At 35.8% G+C, this 23,366-nt stretch overlaps 2 protein-coding genes across 2 annotated transcripts; one reads left to right on the top strand and one right to left on the bottom strand.

Annotated features, from left to right (window-relative positions):
• Positions 1 to 4,947: 4,947 nt before the first annotated feature.
• Positions 4,948 to 7,541, top strand: LOC113042797 (MANSC domain-containing protein 4-like). The gene is made up of 4 exons (XM_026201798.1): positions 4,948 to 5,213; positions 6,095 to 6,229; positions 6,515 to 7,089; positions 7,185 to 7,541. Exons 1-4 carry the CDS (start codon positions 4,994 to 4,996, stop codon positions 7,539 to 7,541), a joined length of 1,287 nt encoding a protein of 428 aa, XP_026057583.1. The 5' UTR covers positions 4,948 to 4,993.
• A 4,141-nt stretch (positions 7,542 to 11,682) lies between these two features.
• On the bottom strand, positions 11,683 to 22,198 carry LOC113042946 (28S ribosomal protein S35, mitochondrial-like). The gene is made up of 8 exons (XM_026201972.1): positions 22,006 to 22,198; positions 21,534 to 21,566; positions 20,909 to 21,096; positions 19,808 to 19,872; positions 19,575 to 19,713; positions 18,072 to 18,181; positions 17,902 to 17,971; positions 11,683 to 12,055 (listed from the first exon to the last, which is right to left on the bottom strand). Exons 1-8 carry the CDS (start codon positions 22,148 to 22,150, stop codon positions 11,780 to 11,782), a joined length of 1,026 nt encoding a protein of 341 aa, XP_026057757.1. The 5' UTR covers positions 22,151 to 22,198; the 3' UTR covers positions 11,683 to 11,779.
• Between the last annotated feature and the right edge of the window lie 1,168 nt (positions 22,199 to 23,366).

Raw genomic sequence — 23,366 nt, 5'->3', positions numbered from 1 at the left:
ATACAGAGCATTTGTGGGTTCAAAAGTTGTATGAATATAATTTTTCATAAAATAAGATTGTTTGCTAGATTAAGGCTCCTATTTCCTCTGCTGGGATCGCTTAAGAGCCCTTTGAAAACTGCATTTTGACCTTTCAAATCATTGGCCGCCTTCGAAGTCAACTATAGGGAGAAAAGTCCTGGATTGTGTTCCTCAAAAAAAAAAAAAAAAAAATGGGGGTGAGTAAATCATCAGGATTTTCTATTCTGCAAACAAACTTATCCTTTAAGAAGACACATTGGATGAATATAGTAGAGATACAGTTTTTAGAGCCAGATTGTTATTATTATTTAAAGTGAATGAATCTTCCTCAGAGGAGTGACAAAAACAGGCAGCTCACTTCACTGTCTGACTTATTAATATAATCACATCCATGTGTTAACTCATTAATCTGTTGCTTGACATCTTCATATTTAATGAGAGAACTATAGTTTACAAAGTCGGGCATCACTTGTTATGATTTTCAAAGGCATAGACATGTATACCAATATAGAGCGACTACTGATTGTTCAATAATTTGATTGAACAACTAGGTGTCTGTTGTCTGCCGTCATGTCCCCACCAATGCCAAAATCAAACCCTCTCCCTTTGGGTTTTTGTGGCAAAGACTGAATCTTTTTCCGCTTTAGATGCTAAAATAAATGATTCTACGGAAGACACAGAAATAATATTTCCACCAAAAATATTAATGATTAACTTAATGATTTCTATCCTACATAAAAAAGTTGTTGTTTTAATGCCTCAACAATCAAGAACAGTACACATAAAATAATACAAAAAAAGATAAACAATAATAACAAAAAATTAAGTAAACACAAATAAAAAGGAAAACAAACGGGGTGTTTAATATATTACAAACAGAATTTTTTTTTTAATTAAGACTTATTTATCATTAAAGATAGGAAAAAGTTAGAAAGATAAAGTTTAAAGCTGGAGTTTGAATATCTGCATCTGTGGATATTAAATTTAGCAACAAAGCAAAATCAGATTCACCAAATAAAACGGTTTCATTTTAGATTGTTCATACTCAATAAAACCCAACACTGTGTCCTTCCAAAACAGAGTGCATTCATTATAAATGTCATTTCTAATGAAAAATCTCTTTGTGAACGGACCAAAAGAGATGAACAACAGTTTCAAGAGTCATCACAAAAACAGCAACTGGAGGACATTTTTTTTTCATGCAATGTTTTTCAGGATAGAACTTACGGAATATTTTGTAGCAACTCTCCTTTACTTTGTTAGTTTAGTAAATAGGTATTAGGAAGCACCCACACTTTTTTTTTCCCCCAGCAGATGCATTATTACAATAAGCAGTCACAGATGGCAGAGTAATATTCTGCTGAAATAATGAACTAACTATCCTATTATTATTATTTTTGCACGGCTACATAAAAAAGTTATATTTATTTGTCCTGTCTAATCTGTTTGACGTCACAGCTCAAGTTTAGGAGCCATCAGCCAATCAGCGTGAGTTTGAAGAGGCTCCTGCGTCATCTAGTGGTGGAAACATCTCTACTGAACGTTGCATGTCACTTCATCGGCTTGTTGCACATGATCACAATCTAAACTTTAAATATAATCATACTGTTCATCGACATATATTACTGTACTGACACTGAGAAAATATTAGCATCCTGACCCTGCAGGCTCCTAATGCACATGAAGAAGCCAAAATAAATGTCAGCGTTCTTAATAATGGCAAGGATTGATCTACTGAAGCCTTTTTAGTACACACAGCCAATGTTTCTGTCAAACTACGCCATTGCCCTTAAAATTCACCCACTCCCTTGGGTTGGATTGGGCCTTCTCAGTGTGAAATGCTCGGCCTGACCTGGCAAACTCCAACGCTGATCCCGGCGCAACAACTTCACCTTGGCTCCGAGCGCTCATTCTCCAGCCAGTGTTTGCAGGATTCATAGATCTGCTGTATTTTGTAAAATGGAGTGTGAAAGCTACTCTGCTACCTGATCTAAGTCTCTTTTGGCAAACTTGCGGCTGTAACACACACAAACCGATGGGGAACATTGTATCAGCTCCTGTGATTCAGTTAGAATAATCCTCTCCGATTTCTCCAGAATGAATCAAACACTTCTCGTCTGGGAACAAAGAGCCGTTGGTGCTCCACGGGGAAACTGTTGAGCAATCTGGAAATTGTGTAAAATATTAATATTTATGAAAACATGTATTGGGAAATAGAAGATACTTGTTTGATTTATAGCTAGAGTGACTTTCAGGGGTGGTCAGCTTTTTAAAAAGAGGTTTGATCTTCTTGACAAAACACATTCTTTGTGATCTCAGCTAACAGAGAACGTCTTTGTATAATGTGTTCAGGTCCTACAGTATATAAGTGAATAATACACATGCATGCATATATATATATATATATATATATATATATATATATATATATATACAGTATTGTTCAAAATAATAGCAGTACAATGTGACTAACCAGAATAATCAAGGTTTTTCGTATTTTTTTTATTGCTACGTGGCAAACAAGTTACCAGTAGGTTCAGTAGATTCTCAGAAAACAAACAAGACCCAGCATTCATGATATGCACGCTCTTAAGGCTGTGCAATTGGGCAATTAGTTGAAAGGGGTGTGTTCAAAAAAATAGCAGTGTGGCATTCAATCACTGAGGTCATCAATTTTGTGAAGAAACAGGTGTGAATCAGGTGGCCCCTATTTAAGGATGAAGCCAACACTTGTTGAACATGCATTTGAAAGCTGAGGAAAATGGGTCGTTCAAGACATTGTTCAGAAGAACAGCGTACTTTGATTAAAAAGTTGATTAGAGAGGGGAAAACCTATAAAGAGGTGCAAAAAATGATAGGCTGTTCAGCTAAAATGATCTCCAAATTTTAAAATGGAGAGCAAAACCAGAGAGACGTGGAAGAAAACGGAAGACAACCATCAAAATGGATAGAAGAATAACCAGAATGGCAAAGGCTCAGCCAATGATCACCTCCAGGATGATCAAAGACAGTCTGGAGTTACCTGTAAGTACTGTGACAGTTAGAAGACGTCTGTGTGAAGCTAATCTATTTTCAAGAATCCCCCGCAAAGTCCCTCTGTTAAAAAAAAGGCATGTGCAGAAGAGGTTACAATTTGCCAAATAACACATCAACTGGCCTAAAGAGAAATGGAGGAACATTTTGTGGACTGATGAGAGTAAAATTGTTCTTTTTGGGTCCAAGGGCCACAGGCAGTTTGTGAGACGACCCCCAAACTCTGAATTCAAGCCACAGTACACAGTGAAGACAGTGAAGCATGGAGGTGCAAGCATCATGATATGGGCATGTTTCTCCTACTATGGTGTTGGGCCTATTTATCGCATACCAGGGATCATGGATCAGTTTGCATATGTTAAAATACTTGAAGAGGTCATGTTGCCCTATGCTGAAGAGGACATGCCCTTGAAATGGTTGTTTCAACAAGAAAATGACCCAAAACACACTAGTAAACGGGCAAAGTCTTGGTTCCAAACCAACAAAATTAATGTTATGGAGTGGCCAGCCCAATCTCCAGACCTTAATCCAATTGAGAACTTGTGGGGTGATATCAAAAATGCTGTTTCTGAAGCAAAACCAAGAAATGTGAATGAATTGTGGAATGTTGTTAAAGAATCATGGAGTGGAATAACAGCTGAGAGGTGCCACAAGTTGGTTGACTCCATGCCACACAGATGTCAAGCAGTTTTAAAAAACTGTGGTCATACAACTAAATATTAGTTTAGTGATTCACAGGATTGCTAAATCCCAGAAAAAAAAATGTTTGTACAAAATAGTTTTGAGTTTGTACAGTCAAAGGTAGACACTGCTATTTTTTTGAACACACCCCTTTCAACTAATTGCCCAATTGCACAGCCTTAAGAGCGTGCATATCATGAATGCTGGGTCTTGTTTGTTTTCTGAGAATCTACTGAACCTACTGGTAACTTGTTTGCCATGTAGCAATAAAAAATATACTAAAAACCTTGATTATTCTGGTTAGTCACATTGTACTGCTATTATTTTGAACAATACTGTGTATATATATATATATATATATATATATATATATATATATATATATATATGAGACGCATGCTAATTTATAAATAATATCATTAGATCTCATGCACAGCTTTTTTTTGATGGTACATAAGTCATTTATCCAAATGTGGCCTATTTTTGGTGACCCTATATTTTGAATATCTCCTGCATGTGGAACAACTCTCTTTAGAGGGGACTTTACAATATAGCAAGACCTATTAAAACCCATTAATAGTGGTGCTAGGGTGAGGCAGAAAATAATTGTTGTTATTTTTGTTTTTTTTTTGCTCACAAAAAGTATTCTCATAGCCTCATTTTTAATAAAATTATGATTGAACCACTGATGACATATGGACTGTTTTAACGACGTTCTTGCTACTTTTCTGGACATCAAATGTAGAAGGACCAATGCTGTCTATGAAGGTTCAGAGAGCTCTCGGATTTCATCACAAATATCTTAAATTGTGTTGTGAAGATGAATGTATGTCTTAAGGGTTTGGAGCGAGAGAAATTAAAGGGCGAGTAGGCTAATTAAAGACAGAATTTTCATTCTCAACTATCAACTATTCAGCTTAATGTTAATACAAAAAAAGCTTAATTTGCATAGCATTGCAAATGCAGTTTGTAGCTATATTTTGAAAAGAACAAAATGAATAAACAAATAAACATGTTTTGGAAAATCGCCATTTGAGAAGTTAGGGTTATTTAGAATATTTATTTATCTGTGAACGAATAAATGAATGAACGTGGAGGAGGGAATAAACGATGTGCTCTCGCTCGCCTCAAGCGCGTTCATGATCACCACACACCTGTTACCTGCGCAGGTTCCGCTCACCTGCGCCAGAAACAGCACGAGCGCTTCACAACATGACTTGACTTTCCAGCCTCGCGGACAGGACGAACGACTCGCGCGATGACCGTCCCATGGAGTTTGCTGTGGATTCTGGGTTTGATCTGCTCTTCGGACTCCAGCTGCTCTCCGACATCTTACTATAAGAGCTGCTGGATCCGCAGATATCCAGGACTGTATGTGGACATAGAGGAATCTCAGCGCAGAGGAGCCCACATCCTGAAGCTTTATCAGGAGGAGTCTGCGGTCAAGTGCAGCAGAGCCTGCTGCCTCACGCGAAACTGTGAGTCTAATGCTTTAAAATGTAGAATTGACCACCTAAAGTAGCACCTAGAACTAAAAAAATTGTCTGAATGTCCATCAAAACATCAAACCAAGTGGCATTTATTTGAAAGAAAGACAGTACAGGCTCACTTCACTTCACAAAAAAAGTTTGATTTTATACATTATGTAACAATGCATAATTGTGTTAACTAGAGTTTGTTTGTGGTTAGTTCAGTTGAAAATGTTGATAATTAATGTTATTCTCTACACTTGTGTGAACCTGAGGAGGACTGACTCCATACATCTACTAAAAATCACCGAAACACCAGCTGATTCCCACACATTGAGATTAAAAAATGAAGAAAAGTGATGGTTGTAGATAAAAAAATATTAATTTGCAATCACGCTCATTATTTAGTGACGAAGTGAGTGTTAAAAATGCATTTTGTCTTCAGTTTGAACATCACGTCTATACTGTTTAAAGCCTCACAAATGTATTTTTGTGAAATGTTTAGCTTGAGAAAATATAAAATAATAGATACCATTTTTTTTTTCATTTATTATTTTGCAAGATGCTTTTAGCAACTTCCAAATCAGGAACAACACAAGCAATTAGTCATAAAAGTCAACAATATTCATATTTAAGAGCATAAGTTGTAGAGGTAAAATGCTTTATGTAGTCATTATTGTAATGGAAAATAAATTTTGAGAAATTTGTTTCTTAAATAAATTATTGATTATGCATGTAAGTTATAATGACCTATTATCATTTTGACTTAAAAATAAAAACGTGAACAACTGTTTATTAATAAAAGTGATTGCACAAATCTATATTTTTTAAGTATAAGTCACAATCTTCAACTAGGAAGATTTCGTTAACCTTATGAATTGCATGTACAGTCTCCTGCAACCTGGCTGTGTATCATTTCAACACCACTCAGGACAGCGTGAACTGCTTTCATCTTCAATGTCCGAACCCTGAGAGCTGCATTCCTCACCACAGAGGAAATGTCATCCTCTATAATGTCACTAAAGGTGAGAAACTGCACACCAAAATCTACTCTGGTAAGAGGAAATTTAAAACCACGATGATCTTTCCTTTTCTTTTAATGATGATCGCATCATTGCCTACATTAAAAGCCTTCAAACATAAAAAGACCAAACTTCTTTTCTATGCAAGACATAATTTGAAGCCAGAACAGAATTACTGTGTGCATTTTAGTATTCTGTACATTCCCTGAGTTTACATATTCATTTGAATAGGATAAAGCTAGTTTATAAATGATCTGATTGAGATATTTGTTGCTGGATGTGTCGCAGGTGTGGATCCTGATCTGTTGGTTTTCGGGAAGTACTTCACCACCAACGTGCGTGTGCTGCCTCACATGTCCTCCTCACGACTCAATGTATCAGAGCCGCTGACCTCTGACAAGCGTCAGTTCAACTATCCACCCAACCCACCCGTCCGTTCAATCAGTCCTGCATCCACTAGCACGAAAACACCCACAACCCCCCAACAAACCACTCGCGCTGTTCCTAGTGTGCATCAAGTACAACAAACCCTCCCTCGATGTACTACAACACAGGGTACGACTACTCAAAACACGTCAGAACACGTTATATCAACTACGTCAGAGCCTAAAATGGACTCTACACTCAATCCCCAACAGACGACTTCTACGTCACAGGGAGCATTGATAAACATGCGTCATACGACCACCTCTCCGACGGGTGAACCTGATACAATAACTGATACTTTAAACCAAAGAATCCCAACCCCCTCGCCTGTTTATTTAACCACAGCCCACCCAAGCTCTACAATTGACTTCTTTGACTCTACTTTGACCTCTATCCCAACCAACAAAGCTCTAAGTTCCTCAACTACCCAACAGACTGTGGGACTAAAAACTACAGTTATACAAGTTACAAACTCTTTGGCGATGGCTTCTGAAATGGCTATGCAATCTTCAGGTTCCTCAACTACTTTGAGACTAAAAACTACAGCTTCACAGAATACAAACTCTTTGGTAATGCCTTCCCAAGACACTGTGCAATCTTCAAGTTCCTCAACTATCCAACAGTCTTTGGGAGTAAAAACTACATCTCTACAGAAAACAAACTCTTTGGTGACTGTTTCCCAAGAATCAATGCAATCTTCAAGTTCCTCAACTACCCAACAGTCTTTGGGACTAAAAACTACATCTCTACAGAAAACAAACTCTTTGGTGACTGTTTCCCAAGAATCAATGCAATCTTCAAGTTCCTCAACTACCCAACAGTCTTTGGGACTAAAAACTACAACTCTACAGAATACAAACACTTTGGCGACGGCTTTTCAAGACACTAGGCATTCTTCAAGTTCCTCGACTACTCAACAGCATTTGGGATTACAAACTTCAACTCTACAGACTACAAACACACTGGCATCTCAAAAGTCTTTGAAATATTTTACCAAGGTCATGACAAGTACCCAACAACCCTTACACCAAACTACAGAGCAAGCTACTTCGCTTTATAAGTCCAAATTAGAAGAGTATCCAAAAACAACAGTGCAAAAAACTGTTAAGACTTATGCACCTTTACAATCTGAAGCAACAACTACCACGAAACCCTTAACTTCTGCAAACGTTCCCTTACAAACATTGACCCAAATTACAGCTGCATATACGACAATAGAATCTAAAACTGCTCAAAGCACATCAGAGACCAAAATGGGCTCTACACCCAATTCCCGAAAGACGACTACTACATCAAAGTGGACAACCATAGACCCTTTAACTTCTACAGTTGTTCCCTTACAAACCTCAACACAAACTACCCCTGCATATGAGACGTCTACATGGCATTTACAAACCCCAACCCAAACTTCAACTCTATCCCAATCAAAAGAGACAACTAGCAGTGACACAAGAACCTTGCAGATCTCAACCACAACGAATCCTACAATCAACACATATGGTTCTACAACCCCCAGATACCTGACCCTAAGTTTCACACAGACTCGACTGGTCAACTCCGCAACCACCAGTAGCTTGAGTTCTTCTCTAACTGCCCCAACTAGCAGCATGGTGGACAGTCAACCGTACCCCAATGACACGAAGGGTTACATCAGCCGGAACATCACTACAGGTGATGCACCTCAAACTGGTGGGGATGGAAGCTTGATGTCAGTGTGGCATTTTGCCGCCAACACTGTACTAGTGTCTTTAGCGACCTGCGCTACCATCACATTCTGCTGCTGTTGTTCGGTGTTTGTGGCTCTGAGCTGGAGAGGCCGGAGGCGTCGGAAGGGCAGGTACAGGACAAATCTGAGGTGCAAGAGAGGATCAATGAGACTCATCAAATACGTCATTGTAAGAGAAAGTTCGTAAAAAGCATAGTTCTTCACATCTGGCACTGGGTTGGGTTGCACCAGCTGTTTTTAAAATCTTACTTACATTGAAACATAAAGTCCACACTAGAGTCTTAGCTATTAGCTAGTTTGTAACTCTATTAATTTGCACCATTTGTTCTAAAGGCAGCTCGTAGGTCGTAAGCTGTCCGTAAAGTAATGCACAGTTGTATAATATGACATTTATCTTCAGTGATCCATTAGAAGCCTTCACATTATGTGAGCAGAAGTTAAAGTTTATCACAACTACCTTTTTTACATGCAACAAACAGAAATCATGGATAACAAAGGTATTTTTAAACATAGTTTAACGTAATATTCTTTCTCTTAAAATGTAAATGTCATTATTATTATGTCTAGGGGATTGAAGTCTATCAGGTTATACATGAGCTTATTGATGCAATTCAGTCAATTTGCCATTTTATTCTAACCGTTACTCCAAGTCAGAGGCTTCTGTAAATATTTAGGGTAAATTTACACGACAAGGTTGTAGAACAAAACGGAAGAGTTTGCCGAAATGTGTTTTTGAAACGTTTTGTGTACTGACAACAATGTTGTCCAAACATCACACGGATCCACAAAATTGACTAAAACGCTGTATTATGCATGCATGGCCAGTAGTTGGCGATGTCGCTTTGTAAAGAAACTCACGCGTGCCAATAGACTGAGCATGTGATATATATGTGCATGACTTCACAGTTTTCAGAAAGTTGTGTTTTTATAATTTAAAGGGAGACGATAATGTTTTCATCTGGAAAAAATTGCTGTTTGAAAAAATGAAAAACAAAGTAAAACCCCCCAAATACATTGCTATGTAAATGTGCAGCCAAAACACATGACATTTTCAGATTCGTGTAAATGCCCCCGTAATTTATATGTAAACTTTTGCTTCAACTAAGTTTAATGGTGCAATGCAAAAATATCTGGCAGTGCGTAACTTTAGTGAATCTTTATATAAACACTAGGCTAAGTTGTAATTTATGCACAGCTGGTGCAATTTTGCCCCTGGAGGACAAAAGTCCTGCAGAGTTTATCCAATCCTAATCAAACATACCTGAATAAATTAATCTTTGAGATTACCAAAAAATTAAAAGATGATGAGTTTTATAGAGGTCGGAGAGTACAGTGGCACTCCAGGCCCAGATTTGGAGAACACAGGCATAATCAGTTGATCATGTTTTGTAGATGCTGCTAAAATTTAATATGGTTTAATTTAAACTTAAGGTGAATGTGCTAAAAACCATCCATCCATGGACTATCAAAAACAAACGTTAGTATTTCGTGAGCATTTGAGGATTCGCCAGAGGACTTCAAAATGTCACCATGAGCATTTCTGTAAAATATAAAAGTTAAACCGTTCTGAAGATTGATTTTAGTTTTTCAAAACCTAGTAAACTGACTTAATTTATTCTGCCATCTGCTTTTGAAGACAGCACCGAAGATGGAGTCTCATAAGTGATTGATTTTGAATGCTTTACATGGGCAGAATCTCACAATTAATTCTTATAGACTTTTGTGTTGTTTTGTTGAGCTAATGCTCTTAAACTATGGGGTAAACAGTCCATTTAAGTTGGATTTAACTACATTTCAAACATTATATTTGATATTAAATTAGTTAAAATTAATGTATAAATAAGTGATTTATTTTGTTTGTTTTCACCGAGTTTGGTTGCGATGCATTCTGGGAATTTGCATTTGCAAAAAATACATGCTGCTTTAAAATTTGGCCAAAACAAGGCATCATAGAAGTCTGCACTATGATGCATTTAAATTCTACCTATGAAGGCTATGTTTTGGTTCAGATTTGGTGTATTTTCAAGCAAGAGCTTGTTTTAGAAAGTGAATGCATGATGAAAGCATGTATTTTATGGAAGTATTAGTGAAGAACTGTCTTTCTTGGACAGTTTTGTGCATGTAAGCCTTATACAGATTTATATTTATATATAGTTTATATTTAAATTCTACCTTTAAAGTCTTATTTTTGGATGCACTTGAGTGAAAAACGACTCTGCAAACACTCGTCCAGTCGAGAACACCCAACAGTTTTGTTCCAAAAAGCAGTTTGTTGCTAAGTGCTTTAAGATGCGCAAGACCGCCGCCGCTCTCCATGTCCAAATGGAAGCGGCCGGAAGCTCTCGCAGAGGAGTTCGGTTTCTGCTTTCCCAGAAGTGACAGCTCAGAGCAGGAACTAATGGAGTGCAGGGGTATTTTTACTAGATGCTGGCTCAAAGCGTCCTTTCAGTGGGGTGCTGTAATGGCACCTGATGCCTCATCGAGGGAATGTTTTGTGTGGGTCTGAGTGTGCGGAGATTGTGTTTAATGTTCTATAGATCATTTTTCAAGATATGAAATGAACTGACCCAGTTTATATAAAGTAAACTACACATTTACGGTGTCGGATATTCAGATTTATAAGATATTTTGTCATGTACTCATCCAAGTCTCATTCAAACCTGCATTATTTTATTTTTCATGAAATAAAAAGAGAACTTATTGAAGAAAATCTCAATTTTCATTTGCGGTCTCTCTCTCTCTCTCGCTTTTTTTAAACATTTTTTTTATGATGTTGCATTGCAGTCAGTTTTGTTTTGTCCCATAATTTAATCTGTTATCTATGAAAGCCTAATTCTGCAAAAGAATGAAAAACGTTTCACCCCCCCTTTTTTTTCATCATCCTCTCAAAATTCTGATAAAAAAAAAAAAGAATTGTGAGATGTAAACTCAGAATTCAAACGTTTTTCTTACAATTTAGGTTTACATCTCAGAATTTACTTTTCTCAGAACTACAAGTTATAAATATCACAATTGCAAAAAAAAAAAAAAAAAAAGATTTGTGAAAAAAAAAAAAAAAAAAAAAAAAAAAGTTGCATTTACCAATTTATGGCAGAAATAGGCTCTTAACTGATAGCATTTTCGATAGAACTTTTTATTGTACCTTTAGAAGACAGAAGCTTCAATAGTCTTGTTTTGTTTTTCATAAAAAAAAAAAACGAAGCTGAAATTGGTTAAGACATTTGTCATTAATTTATTTTTCGTGAATATAGCAGACTTTTGCATATAATAATAAAAAAAACATCAAAATGATGAGAACATTGCATGGCTCACTGGTGGAAAAAACGCCACCTTAGTGCTTTTAGTTTTCCCCAACACATTTTTAATATGCAATTCTACATGTATATTCTCTATAAGGCAGCTCAGATATTAAAGAGCTTCTTCACAGCCTCTTTATACTTGTGCAGATTTTCCTCGGTCTCTCCCTCGTTCTTCAGCCTGAGCATGGTGTCTCTGTACTCCTGCACCACCGGCTGCCCCAGCAGCTCCTCCCTGGTTCCCTCCTCCACCTCATCCTTCGCTCCAAGCGCTCGCATGCGCAGGAGGGTGTCCAGAACCTTCTTTTGGGACGGACTGTCTTCCCACTCGTACTCCTCCATATCCGCACGCGTCTTTTCCTGCTCCCACGCCTCAGTTTTCTGTAAAACAGCGGCATGACAAAAACAGCTTTAAAAGACTGATAGTGAAAATGATTGACTGATCAAGTGGAAGATGTTTGGTGTTCACTCTCAGATGTGTTGATGTGTTTTACCAAATGCAGTGGGGGAAATGAATGTACGATTATGATTGCTGCAATCGTCAGATTGTACAATTTGACCCAAATGAAATTAGGTGAAAGCAAAAGCACACTGTGCAACATCAGCAGTCTTTTACTCCTGTGACTGTATGGGATTACATTTAACATGAAGAAACATTAAGTCTCCACTGTATGGGAACATGTGACCCTGGAGCACAAAATCTGTCAGAAGTCAGAAGTAGCAAGGGTATTTGTAAGAATTGTAAGGGTCAAAAATCATGTTCCATGAAAATATTTTGTAAATTTCCAATTGTAAATATATCAAAACCTAATTTTTGATTAGTAATTCATTGCTTAGAATTCATTTGGACAACTTTAAAAGGCAATTTTCTAAATATTTAGATTTTTTTTTGCACCCTCAGATTCCAGATTTTCAAATAGTTGTATCTCAGCCAATTTTTTTCCAGACATCAACAAAAAGTATATTTATTCAGCTTTCAGATGATGTATAAATCTAAAAAAAAAAAAAAAAAAAAAAAAGACCCTTATAAAAAATGTTTGAATATATTTAAAAATAAATGCTTTTTTTATTTCCTTAATTTTTGACTTTTCATATCAATCTAAATTAACCTTCACTTTAAAATACATTGCATTAAAATAAAATACATTAAGTGTATACAAAAATGGCCCTATATATATATATATATATATATATATATATATATATATATATATATATTTATATTACTATTCTATTATCTATTGTTAAACACTAAAGTGTTTAGCAATGCTTATTCGTTGTTACGAAAACAATATTCAAAGAATGCAAAATAAGCAGATATTTACACTGCACATCACATAGACAATCGAGTTTCCTGCAATTGCAACTTTGACCATCCTCACAGAAGCACCAACTTCACTGAAGACTGAGATTCAGCATAAAAGCGATGAATCGAGAGCATGTGACACTAAACGATCAAGACTTAAAATATCATCTTCTGCCTAAAGAAGTGATCTGATGACACAAATGTCAAAAGCACATTTAAACCCAACCTAGACTAAGATAGTTTAAGCATTGAAAACAAACGATGCTTTTTGACCGGCTGAGGAATTCTGGCACGATAAAAATGCCAAGCTGATTTGGAAAGGAACTGCTGTAATAAACACGGCTACTTAAACTCGACGAGCGGCTCGGATTTCACTGAAAACATGAAGAGACGCCGCTCAACATTCGCTTAAGTGAGCAAACTTTTAAAGACAGCTCGAGTTTGATAAGAACCCTTGGAGTCCCTCCTTTGCCTGAGACTACATTTTCCCAATACTTGCCATCCTCGGTGACAAAAGCGTCTTTGTGTGCATGAAGGCCTCTGGTGCAGGTGCTTCAGACTAATGACTATCAATACAGGGCATGCACACACAAACCAATCCCTTTCCAAACGTCCTCCATTCCTCTGCTCAAATCAGCCGGCCGCAGGGCACTACTTAGGGAGCGACTGATGGATGCATTCGCTGGTTTCTACAGAGATGAAGGTGGTTTGGCCAGATCGTGAGGATTTGATTAGGACTCTTGACCCAAATGATTCAATTTAGCCGAAGAGGCAAATCAAACGGTTTGCGACTAATTGATGAGATTGGCCTTTCACTGGAGAGAATAGGAGTGTGATTGAGGACCTGACTGAAGACATGAAGACGCTCGTGGTTTGAGAGCGGAGCTGAACGGTTAACCGCTCTGACGCCCGGAAAGAAAAATATGAGCTCTTCTGTTCAAGAAACACCAAAACCAAGCGCTAAAGTCGATGTGAAATCAATATATAAACCACATTTTTGGAAAAGACTGAAAAAAGTGACGTTTCACCACATAATGAGAAAAAGTTTAATAAAAAGTATTATATGCATTTGTATTCAGGCCAAATAAATGTTATTATCAGAAATGTATTTTTTTCCCCCACATTTGTAATATATTTTAGCATTTTAAACTAAATGTTTTACATTTGAAAAATTTATTTCCATAAACTGCATTTTTTATGAAAAATACTTGGCAGCCCAGATTTTCGCTCAAGAAATATATTGCTAATATAAGTACATATAACATGTTTAGAAGTTTTAGTTATTTATATTTCCAACATTTACTCCAAATATATGTTAGGATTGGAAACATCTTATTGCACATCATGTAATACATTTCAGCATTTGAAGGTTTTTGTTTTGTTTTTGATAAACAAAAAACAAAAAAACAAACAAAAAAAAAACGTGTCCTTAAGTTGCATTGTATACAAGGCCAACATTTGAAACTTTTTCTTGGTCAGCAGGCAAAATAAAACGCTAATATAGTTTTTAAAGTGTTTTAATATACTTTAGTTTACTATATTTACCAAAAATGTATTTTAAGGCTGGAAACATTTGTTTTTGAGGACATATTGTAAAATATTTGAGCATTTGAGGGTTTAAATTAAGTTTTAGATTTAAAAAAACAATTTCTATTTATTTAATAAAGTCCCTTTGTTGCCATTTAAATATATAGCTAGTGCAGATATGCATAAGTATATTTTGCTAAGTTTTAGTTAAATTAAATTCTAAAATATATGTAAAATGTGCATTATGCATTCTAAAATTAACATTTTTTTTTGTAATATGTTTTAGTATTTGATTTAAACAAAATGCATTTTAAATTAGGAAAATGTAATCCACAAGTATCCCAATACATTTCCGTGAAGTCGAGCTGTATCGTTGATTTATTTTGCCGTTTGGCCACCCTAATGCACCGCATTGCAATCACGTGCTGTGATGACTTCACGACGCATTAAAAACCAAATGAAATGGAAAAAAGGGGTGATATTTAACCTGTGGAAACACACCCAGGCCACATTTGTTCCAAAACCTCTTCCAGTCAATGTGAACACAGTTTGAATGGATTATCCTGTGGCTGTATTGGCAGCTAAATCAGGTCTTGGAGATACAATCACCCTCGTGGTCTGAAACAATCAGCTGCTTTGTGGCGAACCGCCCCCCTCCCGTTCCCACCCGACGTCACTCTACCCCGTCCTGAGCGCTCCGAGCCGCTACTGTGCTAGCCATTGTGCTAGCGAAAGGCCAGCGGACACCGTTACACTTCCCAACCAGGATGGCAAACAAAGCTGGAGCGTGGCTCTCGGCCAGGCTTCTCAGTGAAGCTCAGAACACAGTCACACAATACCAAAGCCAGCTAGAGCATGATGGGAAAATGCACACATCTTGAGCATTTCTTTGCATTTTATTGACACCCGATCCGTTATTGTTATAGTTTTGTGTTCGACCTTGTCTGAATCTAAAGGTCATGTTCTTTACTCCTCAAAGACGCTTTAAGAAGATCATCTGCGTAGGAAGCCCTCAGTTTGCCGACTTTGAGAAGTTCAAGTGTATAGATTACACCGCTCTAGTCTTAATCTGTGTTTTATCAAAAAGCGCTTGCTAATTCGTCCTCTGTTGTGCTAATGAGGTGAATCATGTGACACTCAAAGGTTACTAAACGCTTTTTCGAGTCTCGCTTAATTCACAAAGGAAACTGTCACATTACATCTGTTGTCAATTAAACAGCCGCTCTCAACTTTGATCGTGACCTCGGTGGAAGCGGAGACGGTTCTTCCGCGCAGATATGACGTGAATTATTGATGACGCGCTTCATCCTGCTGTAATGAGAATCTTCTGAGCCGCCGCCAACTGCTTTTTCCAATGGAATCTAACTGTCAGCCAATCAGATGCTTCCATTCAGCCGCCGTTTCCACTCTCGGGTTGCTCATTGGGTGAGACAGCTGTCAATCATCTGATCAGGTAGATAATCATGACACTATCTGAGTGATGGATTGCTTTGGTTTCACCACTAAATGTGATCAAGCTCAAGGTAAGAATTAAAACTTAACTAAAAATTTAAAACAAATTACCTTTTTAATAGTTGTTTTCACACCAATTTAACATTTAAAAACAAGCCCCCTCATAAAAAAAAAAAAAATATTTATATATTTTTTTTTACATATAATTGCTAATATATTGTAAAATATATTTACAAACATACATTTTAGTTGCAATTGTTTTCTTTAATTTCAAAAATACATTTAAAAAAATAAATGCATTTTGCATTTAGCAAAAATTTATTTTAAGATAAAAAAATATATATTTTCTTGCACATTTTGTAGTACATTTTAGTATTTTGAAGGCTTTTAAATATATTTTAATTATAAAATATGAATTGCTTTAAGCTTCACGGTTTACAACATATATTTATCATATATTTGAAATATATTTGTCACTATAAAGACTTTATATTTTAAAATAAAAATAATAATTATAAATAATTTTAGTCAAATATTATATATAAATAAGTGACATTTTCATTTCTACTTTTCAGGCCTGAAAATAAATAAATGAATAAAGTTCCAGGTTTAATTCCAAACTGATTTCAAATTCAGGAAAAAGATGTAAAAACCCAAAGTGCACCATCACTGTTGTGGATTCCCAGCCTTTATTCAGGCCCCCCTCGTCCTATTGTTTAATGTCATCCCACAGGGGGTCTCTCTCGGTCATGGAAATCCACCCCGCTGCCGGCGGGACCCCACTGAAACTTTCATAAGAGTTCAGGTACAATAGAGATATGAAATATTGATGTGTTCAGACATCAGAGAGACTCAAACACACGAGCACGGAGAACACATCACCCTCCATCAGACAGAAGTCAATGCACTGATCCAGAAATCACAATGATTCCTGCTAACGCAAGCATCACTATTAGTATCGCTCATGCTTGAAGAAACGGTTCACTTAAAAATAGGAATTTTGTCATAATTTACTCCATTTATGCCATTAGAAAGTTTGAACAAAAGTGAATTGACACTTGAACTATATGATATTATTGCTAACATTATACTACTCTGCCACCCTTAAGAAATATATTATGTACATTATTATATTCAAAAAATTATATAATAATTTATTATTAGATTTAGTTTTTTATAAACACACACACACATATACATACATACATATATATATATATATACAAACACAAACATGTATTATTGTTTAGTACTTTATACAAAAAATGAAATCAAGTGGTGACTGATATTGATACTGATATAGATACTATGCATCTCAATTACTGTTGACTATTTCAACATCTACAGGGTTAATTTTCTTCATGCACAATGTTTTATTTCATGCAAATTTTGACCTGCATATATATATATCTTGACTGTTTTCATGAAATCCCCCCTGTAGCATGGAAATCCTTCCCTACTGTGTAGATATTAGGGCTGCCAAAATGGCTGGATATCTATATTTGAATTATGTACTAAAATATCATCAATATTCAAATCATATTCGAATTTTAAAAGGCATAATTTCAGTTAGAGGGTGAAAAAAAGGGCATAAGAGAGCGCATCGAGCAAAATATTACTAATGCACGTTTATACAAAGCATTAAAATAACATGACTATAACACATGCAAAATATTTATTAACCATATATAATCAAGTTGCTTCAAAACAGCATCATGTATGCGTTACGTTTTTGCATTCGAATGTGGATTTTTATTTTAAATTCGACCGATATTCAAAATGTACAGCCCCAGTAGATATGATCTTAAACACTGAACCTATCCAGACTTGTACATGGCAGCTAATAAAGCACAAAAATGCATCTCATTTCAGCTTGCTGGGAAAAGTAGAAATGGCATAGAAATGTGAGTGCATCTGAAGTAATGTGTGCAGTCAGACTCACCCAGGACTCGTGGTAAAGCACGGTGAGGAGGTACATGGCATAATCATAATTCTGCTTCCTCAGTGGGCAACTACAGTCACACACACACACACACACACACACACACACATATCTTTAATGCATGAGAAATGAGGAGTAAAACCCCCAGAATGTGTCTCCATGTGACGCACCTGTCTGTGGTGATGGTGAGCGTGTCGGTGTCTTTGCAGTATCGCTCTTCACTGAGTTTGATCATCTTCTTTCTGGCGTGATCATCCAGATTCAAGCTGGACAGCTTCACCTGCAAAGGCAGAAATATTATTAACTGCATTTTTTAATTAAGGACAATGTTTAAATGGTTAAAAATGCTTCATTTTTGAGGGTACAATACAGTCCGATAGTAAACACTGATAGGATGATCAGGACCCTGCTTATTATCTCCTGATGTATTCATTGAAATAACTAAATTTTATGAAATTAAATGAATTAAATATGACAAAAACGCATGCAATCACTAATAATTTTTTTAATGAAACCCGAAAATGTCTATAAACTTCAATATCAAATAGTTTTATAAATTGTATTAAAATATATTTTTTTTTAAATAATAATAAACTATAATAGATTCTTGATACTTTGCACAGAAAATAAAAATGACAAAAACACAACAAAATCATTAAAACAGAAAACAAAAATGTAAGCTTAAACACTTATCAATAAATTGCATGTAAAAATAAAAAAATGTATAATAAATTAAAAATATGAATAGGGATACAAAATAACAAATAGTCAATGAAAAGCACAGAAAATCACTAAATCTTTAAACAAACAAAAAAAATCAAAATATAATTAATAATATAAATATTATAACTAACAACTAAAGTTTTTATTATAATATTTTCTATTTATTTAATATTGTGTTAAAGTTTATTTGTATTCATTTCCCAGTCTTAAAGGTTCATCAAAGGACAACACGTCATCACTTAAACCTTCAGCATTTCTCCAGCAATCATGTTCACTTGGCGTTCCTCCAGTCATCTTGGACATACTTTCTATTAAATCTCATTCTTATAAACTACAAACCCTCAAAAGGCACTATCTTTCACGCACAACTCTGCACGTCACAAACACAACCGAGCGTCGTCACTAACTTCCCTCACTCTCTCAAAGAACAAAACAATGGTGCACAATGATGCACTATCGCTGGACTTATCTGGGGTTTTCTGGCTGTCGCGGTTAAGAAATGAATGGGGGAGGAGGGGGGAGACCCTCATCCCGTAAATCTGCCCTTTGATCCCCTTCACATCCAGCCCTAATCCAACGGGATTAACCTCAGATTCCCGGTTTTTTCAGGCAGATGGTGAGAGATTTATGATAAATCACACATCTCAGATTATAAATGAAGAGAGAGTATACTGTCGAACCAATGAGGTCATCATGCACGTCTTCAAGTGACAGCATTTCATTGATTTATTAAAAATCTGGAATGTTTATGCCTCATTTAATTCTCCTGTATTTTTTGCCATGTGCTACTAAGAGGAGACAGTATGGGCAGAAAAACAGTCCACATCATGCTTCATTTTTTTTTTTAAGTAGTGACAGTAAATGACTAGTCCATTTCACAGCATATTTCTGTCCAAAAACACCGATTTAGACAGAAATGCATGAATTTGTTCCCAATCAAACAGACGTACCTTCAGTGTCACTATTCTCGCGTCTGGGTTTCGCAGTGACAATCCAGCCGATACGAACTCCTTACTCTGCACCTGGATTGGGAAACGCTTCATGCATTTCTCATCCGAGTCCAGGGCAGACGGCCACTCCGTAACAGAACTCTGCACATATTAAACAGGGAAAACTTTTATGAATCTTTATCTTTTTTTCTGCTGTCCATTATTGAAAACTGAAAAAAAAAAAAAACTAAAACTCACGCTTCAGGGCCTCACAGTGCTTCTTAATAGCAACAGGGGTTAAGTGTAAAAAGTTTGGGATCTGAAAGACATCAAAGCAAAAAAGTGTTTTATCACTATTATCACACTTTAATGTATATGCAACAAAACAAAGACATCTATATAGACCGGTTTCCATTTTTGCAGAAAAACCATCTGTTCCAAATTCTAAACATTTCTGTTCAAAGAGACTGACCTTATAGATATGCTCTGCCATGCACATCATAATGCACACACAGGCTTTCTGCAGGTCTTATGAATGTGCATTTAAGACTTTTTAAGACCAAGTAAAGAAAAATGAAGAGGAATTTCAATGGAACAAACTGTGTCCAATACGGTCTCTAAACATAAATGTCTTGCATTAGCCACACTTCACCATTGTCAACTTCCAGCAGGTCTCCATTATTTTTTAAATCCATTTTAATTAAATGAATGGGAATAATTAAATTAGCTCAAACACTCCAAAAATATGGAAATAAATCGTACTATAGCTTGAGAGAGAAAAAAAAAGGTATTTTTGTCTCGTCTTCCAGTGCAAATATCTTAAGATTCTTACATCAAGAATATTTATTGAACAAAAATATACATAAGAAATCTTGTTTTCTCAGAAAGAGTGTCAAAATGAAGCGAGTTTATGATTAAAACAAGAACAAATCTGCCAAAGAACTCTGAAAAAAACAAGTTCTCATAGCTGACTGAAACACAACCGTTCTAGTTTTGAGCATAAACTTGCTTAATTGTGTTTAATTTCTCACAAAACCAAGACTTCATATGTTTAATTTGCATCTCAAATGTGTCTTGACTCAAGGACGTTGAAATGAACAATGAGGAAGATATTGTTTATTTTTATTTTATTTTTTTGCAGTGCATGCAACGTGTAATGCCATGCATTTATGAATTCAAGGCTTTCTGCTGCAATTTAAGACCTTCTCAGACCTTAATTTGAGGAATGACAAATTAAGATTTGAAGACCAGCAGAAACCTCCCAAAATAAAAGCATATTGTACACTACACTTCTGCATGAGTTTGCTTATTTTTTAAATTTTTTTTAATGTAGGTAATTGAAAAGACTTGCTCACCTTTATCAGTTCCAGGTTGCCCTTCTTGGCAGGTGGTACTCCTCTCTTCACGGGATATCCCATCCGCACCGGCAGAGGAACGGCGGCCGGTTTGAACGACGCTGCAGTGGGATAAACAGCTGTCCAGTCCTGATCCACAGCCATCCGCTCGCTCCTGGGCTCCCCAGCCTGTGCAATTAACACTAATACTATTTACCAGATTCATAAAGATAGATCAGACCACCATCTGCATTATGATTACAGTGGCATGCAAAAGTTTGAGAACCCCTTGCAGAATCTGTGAAAATGTGAATAATTTTTACAAAATAAGAGAGATCATACTAAACGCAAAAAATTTCCGGGAAACATGCAAGTATCTTCTGTTGCTTACAAAAGGAAGAACTAAATGGAAAAAAAATTATATTTCAACAAAAAAGAAAAATTTTCATCGTGTTCAAAAGTTTTCACCCCCAACGCTTAATGCATTCTGTTACTTACTCAGGACAGTCCTAAATAAAAATACATGCATTTAGTATGATCTCTCTTATTTTGTTAAAATTATTCACATTTTCACAGATTCTGCAAGGGTTTCCTAAACTTTTGCATGCCACTGTATGTGAAGTGTAATAATAACCTGTCTCTTGACCTCCGCTGACCCGAACACCTCGGCCTGAGGCTTCTGTAATCACATTTTGGACATTTTTCAAATTAGTAAAGTCATACTGATATAATATTAGGCCATAAAAACAACAACAACAAACAACAAAAAACATTTTATTTTAAATACACCATACAGACGCGCAATTAACCCTGAAACAAATGGTACAATGACAGTGTCAATATATATATACCACGGTTACAGCTCAATTTTTTTTTTTTTTTTATTTACAACCGTATTTTACTTAGTAAGTCACCGAGTACCATGGTAGTACGTATGGTACTTGTCCAAAAAGACGGTAATAATACGCCAGATTTGTTAGTTAAATGTAATATTTCATTTTAGGAATGTAATGACATATTTTCGCTATAATAATAATAATAATAATTAATAATTGTAATCCTTTGTAGCGCTCCGTAATCCTGTAAATAGATTAAATAACAGATAATACGAGTTTTACCGGTTTCTGTGGCCACAGCGCTGGATGAGCGGACAGAGGAGATTGAAATCCTCCTGTTGAATGAAATTAAGCTGTATATTCCATTAATATTAGAGTTTATTTTGTATAAGGAGGACAGCGCAGGGTGAGTGATGGACGCAGCCATGATGGAAAAACCTGCAGCGTGACTACGGCGGCCCGGATGGACGCAAATAAAGCGAAGGGCAAATCGTGAGAGACCTTTCTTTTACTGTCTATGTGAGAGAAGAGCATTTAAAACATAGACATCATAATGTCTATGATTTAAACGAACTAAACGTTCTGCTTTTCATTAAAAACAACATTTAAGTGTAACATTTTAAAAGTGAAACATTTTAAATTGAACGCCTTTTTTTGCGTTCTACATGGAGAATAACTAGATGGGAAACGAATGAATTGAACAGAACGTCTTGAGATGCGTTTTAAAGATAATATTTAATCTGATTATCAATTTGAATTCTTATTTTTTAAACCATCACGTTCGCGATACGCGTGTAAATAAAATAGCGCTCGGTTGTAAATAACGTTTTGTTAACTTTAATTTGATATTTTAGCGAAATCATATTTTTACCCCTCAGAGAATATAGCATAATGCTCTTTACATGTTATGTCAGAGCCGAAAACTTTGAATATTTATGACATATTTAAAAAGCTTCCCACGTGCACGCGCTTTGACAGACTCTATGACGCGCGCAGCATCTCTCCTGCATCTCTCCACATGTGTTTCACTCACAGCATCACAGACAGCTGAAGCACATCAACGCGTTTACTTCAGATGATGAAGAAGAGGATGATGAAGAACTGACACCAGGAGCCCTGCTGGAGAGGTATTGTTGATTTAAAAAGTTACTTTCTTTTGTTTTTATAAGTGATGTTCCATCGATGAAAGATTTAAAAAAGGTCTTCTTGACATTTCACAGTTAAACGTATAGCTAGCTAAATATTTCAAGACGGCGTATTGTGGGTTTAAATATAGACGAAAAGACCATTAATAGCAACTGAAATAGTTAATTTCTGTTTTAAATTGAACATAAAACATTATTTTTTTTTTTGAAGTTACGTCTTTTTGAGATGAGCGTTTTGTATGCACAAAATATGCATAGAAATGAACAACAACTTAATTTACAATACTTTAAAGCTTGTTAAGAGTTAGCCTATCGCACATAATAACAAGAAACAATAGCATTTTAGCACTTTTAGCACTTTGTCTTGTCTTGTTTTTTTTACATTAAGACATTTTTTTTACATCAAAAGTTTTTTTACAATAAAAATTGTATATAAAAATTTCAAGGTGAACAAATGCAGCTAAATTATTTAAATGCATAAATAAATTCCTGCATAAA

Source organism: Carassius auratus, chromosome 25 (genome assembly GCF_003368295.1).
Source record: "Carassius auratus strain Wakin chromosome 25, ASM336829v1, whole genome shotgun sequence".
NCBI classification, from domain to species: domain Eukaryota; kingdom Metazoa; phylum Chordata; class Actinopteri; order Cypriniformes; family Cyprinidae; genus Carassius; species Carassius auratus.
Note: the sequence above shows the minus strand (reverse complement) of the source record. Positions and strands in the feature narration are given on the sequence as shown.